This window comes from Asterias rubens, chromosome 13, assembly GCF_902459465.1.
Source record: "Asterias rubens chromosome 13, eAstRub1.3, whole genome shotgun sequence".
In the NCBI taxonomy this organism is placed as follows: Eukaryota; Metazoa; Echinodermata; class Asteroidea; order Forcipulatida; family Asteriidae; genus Asterias; species Asterias rubens.
In genome coordinates this window covers 2023633-2038733 of record NC_047074.1, presented here as the reverse complement: position 1 = coordinate 2038733, position 15101 = coordinate 2023633, and the positions used below count along the sequence as shown (strand labels likewise).

General features: G+C 39.2%; 3 protein-coding genes across 3 annotated transcripts; 1 reads left to right on the top strand and 2 right to left on the bottom strand.

The window, feature by feature from the left end:
• Positions 1–602: 602 nt before the first annotated feature.
• Positions 603–5417, bottom strand: LOC117298452 (RNA-binding motif protein, X-linked 2-like). The gene is made up of 5 exons (XM_033781723.1): positions 5253–5417; positions 4313–4483; positions 3686–3815; positions 2365–2545; positions 603–1603 (listed from the first exon to the last, which is right to left on the bottom strand). The coding sequence occupies exons 1-5, from the start codon at positions 5255–5257 to the stop codon at positions 879–881; spliced, it is 1212 nt and encodes a 403-aa protein (XP_033637614.1). The 5' UTR covers positions 5258–5417; the 3' UTR covers positions 603–878.
• A 445-nt stretch (positions 5418–5862) lies between these two features.
• LOC117298586 (transmembrane protein 256 homolog) lies at positions 5863–8884 on the bottom strand. Its single transcript, XM_033781904.1, has 4 exons — positions 8712–8884; positions 8314–8348; positions 7604–7684; positions 5863–6781 (listed from the first exon to the last, which is right to left on the bottom strand). Exons 1-4 carry the CDS (start codon positions 8785–8787, stop codon positions 6638–6640), a joined length of 336 nt encoding a protein of 111 aa, XP_033637795.1. The 5' UTR covers positions 8788–8884; the 3' UTR covers positions 5863–6637.
• Positions 8885–9238: 354 nt separating this feature from the next.
• LOC117298979 (DNA polymerase delta subunit 3-like) lies at positions 9239–15003 on the top strand. The gene is made up of 9 exons (XM_033782381.1): positions 9239–9303; positions 10058–10113; positions 10326–10459; positions 11096–11228; positions 11508–11826; positions 12210–12426; positions 13096–13188; positions 13549–13755; positions 13991–15003. Exons 1-9 carry the CDS (start codon positions 9244–9246, stop codon positions 14218–14220), a joined length of 1449 nt encoding a protein of 482 aa, XP_033638272.1. The 5' UTR covers positions 9239–9243; the 3' UTR covers positions 14221–15003.
• The last annotated feature ends 98 nt before the right edge of the window (positions 15004–15101 follow it).

Here is a 15101-nt window from a genome sequence, read left to right as displayed (position 1 = left end):
CATCAGTCAGTAAGAGGCCATCCAAATTATAAGTCTTGTTTCTAGGGGCCAAAACTATTAGACATTATTAATGACATATCTGATTTCTGCCCAATTAATGGTAAGACGGAACAAAATTATTGATTTGTATTATCTCCAGCCGTGTCTGGCATACCTCCAAAATATGTTCTTTATCAATTAAAAAGAAGCCAATCAAAATGTTTGGGATGGGGAAACAACCAAATATTTTTAAGTGGTTGTTATACCACAGTGACTAATTTCTTTGTACGATTCATCATTCAGTGATGATTGTGTCTTTCTTCCTCACTTATCATTCGCTTTTCACCCCCCACAAAAAAAACTCCAAAATACAACTCTCACACTTTATAATTCTCACAGTATTGACAAGAATGAACTTTTGTTGAAGAACGAATCAATTCCAAATTAATGTTGTTCAGCCCCTAGAAAGTTTCCTGTTCACATCTTGAATATTGGCAGGGTTGGCCTACTCCCCGATCAACTACGACCTAGTACTTTTAAAACCAAAGTACACCCTAAACCACTAGTAGTGCTGTACAGAGATGTAAAGAAAACGAAAAAACAACCCACATGGCACCGAGATATAGGAACCAATACACATTTTATTGACAAAAACATAAATCTATGTTATGACATTCTTCAAGTTTATTAGACAAGTGAGAACTACAATGACTTATATAAACCAGCGGTGGAAGTTAGTGCTGACATAAACAAATTACCATTGGAAGTGCCCTTGGCAAAGTGAAAAATTACCCTGTTCCATCAAAGAAGATGCTCCCAGCCCACATCTGAGTTATTCCTATCCATGTCTTTTCAACAAAACGCAAGAATTTAATTGTAAAATAAAAAGTTTATTTCATTTATCGCCTTGAATCGTCTCTTCTTGCTCCACTGCTTTTGTAAGACTTCCTCTCAGGTTCCCGATGAGAGTATCTTTCTTGTCTTTCATCAGATCTGTCCCGGTCTTGGCGCTTGTCCCTCTGCCGTTCTCCGTACGTCTCATCGCTACCTCTGTATCTATCTCTTTCAGTTTCTCCTCTCATCTCCAGCTTGGCCTCCCACGGTTTACCGGAACCCCGGTCTGAATTTTGTCGACCCCTTGCTCTATCCGTTTCATCCTCCTGACGGCTTTCCCGATTTCGACTTCTCTCTCTGTCAATCTCTCTATCGCTTCCTTGATCACGAACTCTTCCTCCGTGATACTTTTGAGTTTCTCTTTTATCAGAGTTTTTCTCATTCCATCTATCTCCCCGTCCCTCAGCGATGCTGGAGTCTTGGAATCGACCCCTGTCATCTTGTCTGTGTTTGCCTTGTGAGCCCTCAGTCCTTCTACCTTGGCGCTCCTCATCTTCTCTCTGTTGCATCTCATCTCTGAAGTGTCTGTCGTCATGCTGGATCGGTCTCTTCTTCTGTTGTTGTGCCTCATAACCACGATCGACCTCTTGCTTGACGCGTATCGGTACTGGTGAACCCTGGCCCTGATCCGTGTGATCGGAATTCGAGTCGGAACTGTCCACTTGCTTCGAGGGGTTCTTCTTGTGCTTCTTCTTTTTCTTCTTCTTGTCGTGAGACTTTGACTTGCGGTCTGTTGGCAAGGAAACATAAACATGTGTTTTGTAAACAACGAAAACAGCGTCTTCCAAAGTTATCAAAGGTAGGGTAATACATGGTAATAGATTGGTAAATACTATGAACAAAATTACAAACTTACTGGTAAGAAGCACTGCAGCTTTTGAGATTAAAAACTATTTTGAACAAAGATTCCTTTCAAAGTTTTGATTTGGATAATTTTTTCACCCCAAAACGTTTGAATTCATGCATTGAGATTGACCTTATGACTGATGCGCAGATTCCTAATTGAAATGTACACACCCATTCGTTTTTCTCATTGTGAATGTGAAGCAAATTTTGACATCACATGGCTGTTTTCCCAGTAAAATGTTTCAAAGGAGTTGAACACACTTCATCGAATTTGTGATGTAAAAATTTGTATCAAATTCGCAGTCACAGGAAGTATGAACCGGGCTTTACCAGTTTAGCTTGGAAACACTTTTGGAAAACCTTAAGACTGAGGTAGCGTAGCATTTGTGCCAATCAGCCAGTAGATGGTGCCAGCACAACTCCGCGGTGGAGCTAGTTGCTGGTGGAGTCCCCTGCTGGAAGATTGGGAAAACCCGTGCGCCTAGAGATGTTTCTTTGTGTCTAGATTTGTGTATTGTTAAGAACGGATGTCTTGAAGAAAACTGTCAGGAAGTCAAGCAGAAATGCCGGTTTTTATTGCTCTGTATTGTTGTTATTATTGACACAGGATTTTAGTGTTACAGTATTTGGTTTTATTACCGGTACCTTTTTTCGGTTTCTTATGAGGAATCATCGAGGTGTCCTCATCTTCAGATACAGGTGGAGATGGTGTCTTGGGAGCACATCCTTCTTTTCTTAACATCAGAGTGATTTCATCGTCATTTTCATCCTCCTTGGGCTTACGGTAGTTACTGACGTGATCCACGCGGATTGTTCTACCAAGAATCTGTTCAAATCAATCATAATGCAAAAAAAGTTAACGAGCTGACGCTTCAACCATGGTCAGAGTATATCTTGAAATGCATACATAATTCAGTTGAAATATTTGACTACTGACAAAGCTTATGGACTAACGAATGGTCCTGCTGGCCAGTCACTGAAAAAGTTGGGGGAAAACCCTGCAAATGCCCGCTGGGGAGGGTGCTGGTCTTGTGTTTCCCATTTGTACCTTACTGTCTTGAACAGAAACAAATGTTCAAATGTGGACTCAGAGTCTTAAAACTATGTTTTAATTCTGTTAAGTTATACTTTTAAGTATAATAGACCCCAAAAGACAAATGAGATTAAACTTCTTCACAGATGTCTATACATGTAGTGTGTTTAAAGGCAGTGGACAGCTTTGGTAACTGGCAAAGACCAGTATTCTCACTTGGTGTATCCAAACATATGTGAAATATTTTGGTCATTGAAGTTGCAAGAGAACTATAATAATAAAAACAAATAAGTTTGATGCACAAGTTTGTGTACTTTCAGATACCTGAAAAAGGCTTCAGGCAAAAGACAAATTAGCTATTTCTCAAAAACTATGTTACTTCAGAGGGAGCTGTCTCTAACAATGTTTTGTACTATCAACAGCTCACCATAATCAATTGCTTGGTTATCAAGTAAGTTTTTATGCTGACAATCACTTCAAGTAACTACCAAGTACCAATAGTGTCTAGAGTCTTTAGATGCATAGCGTCAGGTCACATCTCGCGTCAGGTTACATGCCTACCTAGACTTCTGTCAAGGCCTTCGTGGCTTGGAATGGACAGCTTCGTAGAGCCGCGCGGTCCCAAGCAACTGGAACTGGAGACCACATAAGCGAGTGGCGAAGCCACGAGGGCCTTTTCCAACTTGTTTTGCAGTTTTGTTGATGAATTATTCATAGAGTATGAAACATGCATTACTGTATGCTGACCCGCTGACCCCCATCGCTTCTGAATGGTTTGGACTTTTGCTACCATTTGGGTAGCAAAAGTTGAGATTTCAAGCAACACATAAGAAACCGCAAACAAGTGAAGCCACTCGCGTGTGGTCTCCCAGTGTGTGCGGCTCTTTGAAGCTGTCCGAGCCACAAAGGCCTTGACAAAAGGCTAATGCCTACCTTGATGCCATTGAGGTTGTCTACAGCCAGTATTGTACTCCTTTGATCTTCGTAGGCCAAGAAACAGTAACCTTTGGACTTCCCGGATTTCTTGTCCCTCACAAGATTAATATTCATGATTTCACCATACCTGAGGAAAGAAGATCGTCAGAGAATAAATTATAACAAAATAAATAGAAACTTACCTTGTTCCTTTTTAGTAGCACCAAAGTTGTATTTTTAATTACGTTTTTTACAGTGAATAAATTGCTACTCCTGAACTTTAAAGTTTTTAACATAAAAAATGCAAGACCAGAGTTATGGGTAGAATAATCTCTTTTTTAAAGGGCACTTTTGAAGGCTTTGTGTAAGTTTGCAAGAAGAAAATTAATCCAACAACCATCGTGACTATTTTTGTTGTAGTCAGGGCGGCACGAATAACCAATTAGTTGGCCCAATGACCAGGGCTCTAATGAAAAGTGCATTGATACGATTATCGTGAAATGCGCTTTAACAGTAAGAATTTCTTAGTATCATTATTAAATTAATAGCAATGACTCCGACACTAGTTGCACAGGCTTACTCAGTATGCCACTGGGGGTTTGGTAAGATAGACATGGGGGAGTGGGGGGGGGGGGGGTCACTTACTGGGAGAAAACACAGATGATGTCACCCTCAGTGAGGTCAAAGGGCAGACCGCCGATGAATATGTAGGCACTGTCTTTATATTGTTGATGCCACGATGTCTTGCCGCCTGTTAGGCCCAACTCTGCTTCAATTTCATTTAGTTTATTGATGTTCTTCACATTAGTAAGCGGGCTGGAGGTAGAAATATCAAAATGGCATTATTCAGAAACAATTTGAGATTATTAAATTACCCGGTGTGACTCATACCCGTGTCATTGTCAATTCACATTGCTGACTTAGAAAACAGATTTACCAGCCAACTACTCACCCCTGTCTATCATGACATGAGGTTGGTTCTGCTACCTCCATGATTATGATAGCAAACATCATATTCATACATGTATGATGTAGTTCTATTTCTAGAGGAAGTACAGTATACCGCCAGCCAACCACCAGCCAACCTTCCATGAAACTTTCATACCCTTCCATGGTTGGACTTTGATTGGATTTTTGGAGGAAGGAATCCAGTTTAGCTTATTGGCCAAGTAGTAGTAGTAGTAGTAGTAGACCCATTAACTGGGGCGACGGGCGCTGAATTATTTTTTAAAAGAAATTTTGAGTGGTTGGAATTCAGGAGGGGTGGGGGATGGTGATCATGATTCCATGAATAATGAAGTTTAAACTTTAATAAAAAGAGCTAAATAAAATAATTTGTAAACAATTATTAATTTATCGTGTTTTCAATCTCATTCAATTATCAATCAATCTCAATCTCTCATAGTCATAAATTGTTTTAGTCATAAAAAATATATCACCTCAAAAATAAAGTAAGACCATGATTCCATGAAAATGATCATAATCATATTATTATTAAATAGGCCTAATTTTTTATAAAAATAAAATTAAATTCCAAACCAAACAATGAACTGTTCTCAAATTCAAAAGTTCAAAATAGACTTACTTCATGTTTGACAATCCTGGAAGCCTCTCTAGCTTGGAAGGAACCCTTTCATTTAAAATTGTGTCTCTACTTGATGAAATAAACGTTTATTCAAAGGGGGAACTCTGATCCTACCTAGCGCGCCGCCATTTTTGTAAAGCCGAAAATAAAACCCAGATGCGAAATCCGCCCATTTGCGATTCTCAAGAAGTCCACAACTCATGACGGCCACAGTAGTAAGCGAGTGCCATAAAAAGGAAGGGCGCCCTCAACAGTATGTGACTTAGTTTTTCATACTTGTTAAAGTTTATGTTGCAAAATAAACAGACATTATTGGCAAACTGCATTCGGCCATGAAGCTATAAAAAGCTCCATGATTCAACCAATTAAAAAAAAGAATGAATTTATTATTTCTCAAACAAAAACTCAGTCAATTGTTATTATCAGACCTTAGTTATCATTTATAACTGTAAAACCATACTGTTCACATCAGATCCCTTCCATGTATAAAAAGCCCTATGTATAGATTGTTTCAGCCTTGCCAGAATAAATGACTAAAAAAAGTTAGACAACATACCACAATTGCAATGGTTCAGTAATCACACACACAAAGTTTGAGACATTTACCAGCTTAACTTTATTTCCAGCTTTATTTATGTAATAATCTTACAAAAAGATGGCACAAGCCCAAAATCTTCTAACAAAGCATACCGATTTGCAAAATGTATGAATGTTACACAAGATAATTGTAACGTCAATAACTACAAAAAATCACATTTGAGACTGTTGTCGTTGTATATAACAAAGTTAATTTATTATTCAAACAATGAATGAAATTAACAAAATTCCTGACAGAATAGTTAGAAGAAAAACAACTTTCCAAATAAAATGATTTTATTTTTAAATAACTAAATTGTTCATGCTTAAAATTAAACGATTTTTCTTTGGATACACATTAAGAATAATTTGAAATGCAATCTAGTCAACCACGAGACAAATTCGCCTTTAAAAAAAAACTGAGAAAATTGCAGAAACAATCTACCCCCTGGCCAAGGTGAAAAACTCCAGTTTTAACCAGTTAACCTGGACCAGTTGGGACCAGTTATCACTAGTTTAAACTGGTTTAAACTGGAATTTTTACCTGGGTGGAGTCTTGCAAAAGAAACCAGTTGAATTTTGAAACAAGTTGATTGAAAGAAGAAGTTGCCAGCTGGTAATTAGTGTGGCGAACCAGTTCAAAACCAGCGAACCAGTTCAAACCAGCTACCAAGTCCAAGTTCAACTTGACCAGTTTGGACCAGTTGGGACCAGTTAACAACACTAGTTGAACTGGTTTCAACTGTAACTTTTACCTGGGTGGAGTCTTCATGTAAAAACAAACATACAAAATGCCATGTTTGAAAAAATTAGAATGCCATCGCTAACCAGCCTGCCATCAGAGTCATTCCCCCATATGGTGTGAACCTGTTAAACGTTGTGGTTCCAGTTAACGCAGAGTAGTAACACGTCCCACAAAAACCAAGCATTCCTACGGCTAAAAGCCAGCCGACCTGTTGATGAAAGAAAAAATAAACAAACAAAAACAAAGAGAGTCATCAAAAGGGTTTTGGTAACTTTTGTAGATCAAGTTGTTGGCCATGACATGAATTGCTTACTCACAGGGAATGAAGACGTTATATAATATAATTTACCTGTAGAAGTTGCAGCCTCAATAGTTGTCAAGTTTTTGAAAAAGTGTTTTAAGGCGAGTCGGGGTCAGTCGGGTAAATCCGTGTAAGTATTCATTTCAAGACATTTATTTTCATTTCAACAGATAATCAGTATGCTAAAAAATTGCTTTACTAATTTCTCAAAAAACTACAGCACCTATGAGGTGCTGTAATTTTTTTGAGAAATTAGCAAAAAAAATTTTTTTTTTTACCACCTCAGCAATTGTAATATTTTAAAGGAGATTTCGAATTATATCATCATTATTTTTATACCCTCTTTTAGTTTCATGTTCATCTGTTTGTTTGTTTGTTTGTTTGTTTTTTATTTTCCAAATATCACAATAAATAATCATGAAACATACAAGAAATAAGAACAATGAGTGATAAGAGGAGGGCACCAGGAAAAAGCCTGGGCTTATACAGAGCCTGGACCCTTTATAATATAAATTAATAGGTTTTAGTTTATAACAATAACAATATTGATTATTGAAATGAAGGTACGGTGAAAGGTATAGTGCACACAGCAAAAATAACACAAAACAATGATTGTTTGTAATTAAACTGTTTTGAAAAATTTGTTTGTGGATGATTGTTTTTTGTGTTTTGTGAAAATAATTACCAAACCATCTTAAACTTTTTAAGTGCTGTGAATAAAATCCTCACCATCATCGGATGTCTTGTCATTGGCACAGCAAGGAGGGCTAGGGTGTGAATAAAATGATATCTGTTTGCTGTTTGGAAGGTCTAAACAAAAAAAAGGAAAAAATTAGAAAATTAACCAATAGGGAATACATCTACATAATAAAAGCAGAACAGAGTTTGATTTTTTCTTTCAGCTGAATTATTAAACCATTTTGAGAGAGCGAGAACAAAGAAACAACTTGTACAAAATGATGACACACACACAAACAAGCTCTGTGTTGCTGCATGGACATTCCTTTGTTCTTTGCACAAAGAAAAAGTATTTTCTTCAAAAATGTAAGCATTGTTAATAACACTGTGTGGGCGTGTGTGAGTCCACATCACTGGTCCACATAGTATTGCAGATTAAGGTTTATCGCGATTCAGAAACGCAATGCATTGTGGGAAGGAATATGGGGCGGTTTCTATGCAGTTTCTAATACTTGGCATGCAACGCCTATACCTTTGTGTGGGTTCAACAGCGCCCTCTCTTGTTATTTTGCTATTCGCGATAAACCCTATTGTATTGATCTCAGGACACATACATCAGGCAGCAAATTTTACTCAAGACTTGTTAGAGAATAAGGTATGCAATATAATAATTATTTACATGATTTACAACATTAACAATCAGAGGAAATTAATTATTTCAAACTTATTTATTTTAGTGAAATTATAAATATATTGTTTACCTCAAATGTCTTGGCATCCACATGTTTCTTCAGACCTAGGTTAAAATGGTAGGGGAAAAACAATTAACACTTTCAAGGGAAAAGTTTCTGTATGGCGCCACCACTTTTTCATTCAATATGAAATAAATAGTATCTAATTTACCTCATAATGAGATATCCCTTTTTCTAAAAATGAGTGAAAAAGTGGTGGCGCCATACAGAAAGTTATCCCCTATTAATTAGTAAAGCCGAACGAACCTCATAGATCTAGTAAGTAGGACGAACTGATACAAGTGTGTGAACGCTTATTAGTAGGGATAGACATAAGAGAATACTGACTATAGCCGGTCAACACTCACACACTTTTTTTTTTGAACAAATTAATTCATAAACTTTTTCTACATGGGCTTATTTCTTACCGTGAGATCCATAAGCCCCAAGTGCAACAGCTAAAAATCCTGACACTCCAGCAATCCGGATAAAAATCTCAGCCATTTTCAATCAATAACAGAGCTTATTTTTGACGACACCACCAATTTTGACCGGGTTACTTCCGACACTTGGCTTCAATCACGTGACTTGTCAGGTGATCGACAGCGTGCAGCGCGCTCTTTATACGTATTTGGATCCCCAATCTGGCGTTATCGGCAAATGTCGAGACTTTTGTCCACGTATAAACCAAGCAGTAAAATAATGTAGGCGTGGCGTCTACCCCCAAAATAGTACATTCTCACTAAAAGTTCCTCTAACTTAGTTAAAATACCAGTCATTTAGGAGTTAATGTTATTTCCATTTTGTAAATTTATACTTCAGCATAAAATATTTTTGGAAAAAAGCAAGTTTTGTAATTGTTGAAAGCCCCCGCCCCACACACGTACACCGTACGCCCGCCCTTTGCGATCACCTCCTGCTGTTGCATTGGTTTAGTCTTCACCCTTCAGTTTTTGCAAAATGGCGGGTGATATGTACTTGGAAAACTTGGAGGAGTTTGTGTTTGACGAAGACAAAGTGGTAATTACAGTTAACATTATATCGAAATTGCATAAGTAACTTATAATAATGTGTTAATAAACGGAGCTTACCTTTACTTTAGAAACACAATTGAATTAGAAGGGTTGATCAGATCAAAGATGTTTATCTCCAATTTTGAAAGTTTTGTAACTGCGTAACTGTAAACAACACCGCGCGTCAAGTCAACAGGAGGGGTCCGGCATGTCCGGGTTCAGCAATTTCCCCTGCACAAAATGACAGGGGGGGGGGGGGTAGGGGGATTACTATAATTTGTAAACACAAATCCTGCCACCACTTCTCCATTCGAACTTATGAAACAGAGGTTTTCCCAATATTTACAAACATAATTGGTAATGGTAGGTTGCACAAACCAAAAAATTGTGATTCAGAACAACAAATTACATAATCAGTGACAACTACACTACTATCTATCATCTATCTATCTATCATGTCTATCCATCTATCATGGTGTAGTACATTTCTCTCGTAGTAGAGTATAGTCGTACTCTAAGGTACAAAGTGAGCGATCAGGAACACGACATAATCTATTTACAAGTGAAAAAGGTGCAAGGAATATTTTTAATATTAATAATATTAAGGGCCTACTTATTTTTCTATCATAATTGGCCCAGCTTGCTTGGCCCGGAACCCACAACCTTGTAATTGCAAGTCCTGCACTCAGGGTCAGTGAGTCAAACCACTGGACCACATGTCCAGTGACCACAACTAAACATGTGATTTTTCATTTTGTCAGGTGACGTATCGATGGCTGAGCCAGACATTGTCAGTGCACGTCAACAGAGCAAAACAGTAAGTGTGAACGCAACTTGTTTCCTAAGTGGAGGGAAACGGAGAAATATAAAATTTGAAAATGAATCTAATGGAACTTTTAAAAACCATCTTTTATCAAATAAAACACAGACGATTGACTAACTTGTGAGTACATCATACTATGTCGTTGACAAACAATTGCATGAGAGAAGCTTTCTCACCCGAACCCCCTTTTTTCCCCCTTTTGTTAGGATGTTGGCAACATTTGTTGAACAGACAAAACCTAAAGCAGTCAACGTCACATACCTATTGAGTGGTATAGAGGAGAAAGAAAATGGAGTCAAAGTTAACATAGTTACTTTAGTGTCTGACGACAATTTAAAAAGTAAGTAACAAAATCAAAGAAGAAGAAACTTTATCAATCTGGCAAGGGTGCGTTTTGGTAACCCCAACCAAAAATTATGCGTGTTCGGTTGAACCGCGGTGACGAGGTGGTTCCAAACAAACAGTTACAGACTTTTTGAGTCCATAAGGTTTAGTTTCAAGACACCTGACATGTGTTACAATGGCTTCCTGTTTGAGACTGCATCATCTTTAAAGTTCTTCTTATCATCTTCCACTCCCTGAATGGCACATCACCTGAATACATCAATGACTTAATTCATGTGTACAAACCTTCCAGACAGCTTCGCACCTCAAACAACCTGCTCTTGAACATTCCACATTTCCAGCACTCCTGGGGTAGTCATTGCTTTTCATGTGCCTGGCCATCTCCTTTGGAATAGCCTCCTACTTAAACTAAGACGAGCAGATACTTGGTCTCAATTTAAGACATTTATCTCAAAACATCTGTTTCAGAAACCATAGCTTTCAAACTTTGGTTGTCTTTGCGTTTAGCAGAGTTCAATTGGTTGGTTTTGCGTTTAGCAGAGTTCAAAGTGTAGCAGTGTGCAGAAAGAACCTGACAGTAGCAATGTTGCATCAGCTAAGCTAACTCTTTGTTTGTCTTGATTCTAAATAGAATCAGAAGCGTCTCTAAGCAAGGTCCTCAGCAAGCATGTCTACAGCGTCCAGCAGGCCAAGTTGAAAGACACCAACAGTCTCTACATGACAGACTATGAGATTATCAAAGAAAATATTACACAACCAAACAGGTAACATGTGTTCAGTGCCTTAACTAATTACTTTTGTTTCTTGTTGGGGTGAACTTTCCCTGCAACCCTGTCCCTCTATAGACATTTCACAGGCTGTCTGGTGACTGCAACACAATTCAAGAACACAAATCTTTGTGTTGTCCATCACTTTTTAAAAAACAGTTGAGGAGGTTTCATTTTGAAATGCTTTACTTTGCCTGGTAACATTCTCTCAAGAAAGCTAACCTTAATTTGGTTAACCTTAAAAGCTAACCTTAATTTTGTTTTTGGTTTTTGCAGGTATAGTGCAATCAAATGCACAGAGGCCAAACAAAGAACTCCAGAGGAACTGGCAGAGCTCTCAGGCAATGATCACGCTTCTGCCCCCAATACCCCTCCAGCACGACCGAAGATGAACGGGAACGCTGAGAAGCACATCATTGAGAATCTCAAACCGGAGCCGCAAAAGAGTCTGGCTTCTAAACCCAAAAAGGGTCAGGGACAACTCTCATTCAAAGCTTTCTCAGGTACGAGCGGAAAGGGTTCCTCGGAGAAATCAGAGGAGAAGACGAAAGAGGTGATTGCCACTCAGAAACAGGAGACCTCAAAGAAACAGGGTGTAAGTTCAATCACCTTTTTCACCACCACTTGGATCCATTCTTGTATTGCAAAACATCTCATCTCAATACCGTGGGTCTTAGGACAGCAATTGTTATTCCAGTTTTTCATTTTAATCGTAATACAAATTATATGATTTGGGGTTGAACAAAGAAAAATTGACTAGAGGGGGAATTGAAACAACGACCTCCTGGTTAACAGATATCTTGCTTTAGTAACTTTTTTTTCGTCAACCCCAAATCATTTAAAACTTACTCGGTCAGTTTCCCTTGTGGTTTATTATTTGATGAAACTATGAACAACATTTATATTTTTTCTTTTCGGAGGAAATGAGTCTATAAAAAATGTATTTTCTTTCCTTTTGTTGTTTTGAATCAACAACAGCCCAGTAGCAAGGCCAAGGGGGGCATGATGGCATTCCTGAACAAACCCTCAACCAAGAAGGTCAAGAAAGAGGAGGAAAGTACCCCGCCAAAAGAACCAGTTTCTTCAGAACCTGTTCCTTCAGAACCTGTGGTTCAAACATCTCAAAAGAAGAAAGATGCAGGAGTGAAGAGCAAGAGAAAAGCGACCAAGAGTAATATTTCAGATTCTGATTCGGGTGAGTAAAGTTTTCGGTATAAAGTAGGTAGGAAGTCAAAGGAATCCCTTTAAAGTAGGGCTTGAAATTAACACGGGACCGGAGGCCAGTGCTTCTAGCCCCTAAACTACTGAACGTACCCAGTTAGGAAAAGCTAAATCAGCAGTCTGGTGCTCAAAGCAGGGCTTGAAATTAACGGGACCGCAGACCCCGAGGCCAGTGATTTTAGCTGCTAGACTACCGAGCTAACCCAGGTTTAGGAACTACCTTTGGATGTAGGAAATTGACTTTCAGTATAATATTAATAATAATTTTGGCGGCTAATTCTCCTTACTCGCAGCTTAGAGCTGAATTGCAAAGGACGCGGCTACAACGTGTTCGAGAAGCAAGCATGCAAGGGCACCTTTGGTTGCCAGCCACATCAACCCATTATGACCACGGAGCACAGCCAAGATCGAAAGTGTTTGATTTTTCCCGAGGGAGGAAAACCGGATGGTCTGGAAAACCCTCGTGGCACAGCAGAGAACCAACGCACAACTCAACTCACATATGGCCCTGGCCGGTAATCGAACCGGGGTTACCTTGGTGAGAGGCGAGCGCTTTACGCACAAGCCAACCATGCCACTGTGTAATAATCTTTCTCCCTGGACCCTGGTTTAATTATATCTGTATTCTTTTTTTATGTTACAGAAGATGACACGACCAACAAACAATCATCAAAACGCAGACGACGGATCATACAACAAGACAGCAGTAGTAGCGAGAGTGAAGAAGAGCTGAGTGGTAAGTTTAGCTTGATGTGCTTTTGATTTGCACGCCTGAAGATTTACAGAGGCAACCAGGGCAACCAGTGCCCCTGGTCATTGCCATGGTGCCCCTTGAAACATCTCAATGGTAATTTACAACTTTTCATCATAGAAAGGAGAAAGCGCCTTGGTGCACTTCTCTTTCAAGAACGGTGCATCAGTCCTAGAAATGATCCAGTGGAAATTTACAACATTTCCTCATACAGGTGCCCTTTACATAGGAGACACACAACTTGGATGAACAACAAAACTTCACAACGTTTTAACTCAGATACACAACGAAACTCGGTGTATTTCTCGTTGCGATTTCTTACGTTTTAAAACTTGTCCGTTTCAGACATGGAAGAAGACAGTCCGATACCGCCGACCCCGCCCCCTCCCGCGATGGAGACGAATGACTCTGATGATGGTGAGGAGGAAGAGGGGACAGTAGTTCCTGAGAGGTCTTCCCACGGAACGAGTGCTCAACCCAGCAGCGGGAAGAAACGCAGACGGAAGAGAGTTCTAAAGAAAAAGATTACTATCGATGATGACGGTTGTATGGGTAGGTTTCGTCTTTCAGGGAATTATTTGGCGTAGATTTTTGTTCCAATAAACAACTGGGGCAAATTTTCATAGATAAAACTGGATAAGCTGGGCTTAGGTCGTTGGGCCATGCAGGCTTGAGTGGGACTGAAACCCACAGGGGGTGGAGTATATGCAGAAAACTGCAGGTATAGTTGCTGTTTAAGCACTTCTTTCTTTACGGTCATTTTTCATTTTACTTTTTAATTCATCAGTCACTGATAAGGTGTGGGAAAGTGAGTCCACAGATGCCAGTGAAGATGAGGCCCCGCCCGCAAAGACCACACCCAGCTCGTTACCGTCTCAGCCAAGCCCTAAGGAGGGAGGAGCCCCCAAGACAGACGGAGGAGAGGATGAGGGTAAGAAAAAGACCTCGCCCGGAAGTGGAAGTGGGAGTGGGAAGGCAAAGCAAAGATCACTGATGAGTTTCTTTAAGAAAAAATGAGAACAGAAAAAAAATTCACCTTTGGCACAATATGCTATCACCAGGGTTCTTTCCTCAGTGGTCTGTGCCGGAAAACCCGCCCTGCACTCAGTATTCTCCAACCACCACTGGCAGAATTGTTTCCGACCACCACACAGTTTCCAAATTTGTGTAGTTACAACCTGCAATTTCCTTTCAAAGGATTTCAACAAATGATCAATTGTGTATTTACCAGTAAAACACAATGGTATCCAAAGCTATACATTTTGAGTACTTCTTTGGTTAGAGTCTACTGTTATGTTAAAGGGAAAAACAATTTTCCACCACATAAGAAATCCTTGGCAGAACCCTGTATGACAATTGGAGGTACAAGTTAACTGCCAAATGTCGTAATGGCCAATCACGGCACCGTATATACCTCACATGACCAACCACTTTACATAAATTGAATCCAGAATCGTGCATATGCATTTCACTGCAGTGTATCATACTTTATTTATTCAATGTACAAGTTTGTGCACATACATCATGCACACATCTTAGTTGTATTTATACTTTAGATCTTTTTCAAGTCGCCATTCTCCCACATCAGTGTCTTGCCACTGGCTAAAATTTTAGCAAGCATTTTGTACCAATGGCATTCCTTTATGCATTAATATAATTTGTTTCACACTGAGTTGTGTTTATTTGCTTCTTATAAAAGCCCAGTTCAAACCTCATGTGAAAGCAAACTATGGGTGCGTTCGTTTAGCTTCCCTGGGTCGACCCCGGTGTGTGGCGTTTTTTTTTTCCAGGACGATTGTGGGTAATTATTTGCACACGTTCGTCCTTGAAAAAAAAAAAACGCCACACACCGAAACGACCCAGGGAAGCTAAATGAACGGACCCTATGAAGCGCACAT

Coding starts and splice junctions, on each gene's coding strand:
- LOC117298586 (XM_033781904.1), bottom strand. CDS start 8,787: ATGGCTGAGATTTTTATCCGGATTGCTGGAGTGTCAGGATTTTTAGCT. Junction 8,349..8,711: donor TGGGGCTTATGGATCTCACG/GTAAGAAATAAG, acceptor ATTTTAACCTAG/GTCTGAAGAAACATGTGGAT. Junction 7,685..8,313: donor TGGATGCCAAGACATTTGAG/GTAAACAATATA, acceptor TTTTTTGTTTAG/ACCTTCCAAACAGCAAACAG.
- LOC117298979 (XM_033782381.1), top strand. CDS start 9,244: ATGGCGGGTGATATGTACTTGGAAAACTTGGAGGAGTTTGTGTTTGAC. Junction 9,304..10,057: donor TGTTTGACGAAGACAAAGTG/GTAATTACAGTT, acceptor TCATTTTGTCAG/GTGACGTATCGATGGCTGAG. Junction 11,229..11,507: donor AATATTACACAACCAAACAG/GTAACATGTGTT, acceptor TGGTTTTTGCAG/GTATAGTGCAATCAAATGCA.
- LOC117298452 (XM_033781723.1), bottom strand. Junction 2,546..3,685: donor ACAACCTCAATGGCATCAAG/GTAGGCATTAGC, acceptor TGATTTGAACAG/ATTCTTGGTAGAACAATCCG. Junction 1,604..2,364: donor TCATAAGAAACCGAAAAAAG/GTACCGGTAATA, acceptor CCTTGCCAACAG/ACCGCAAGTCAAAGTCTCAC.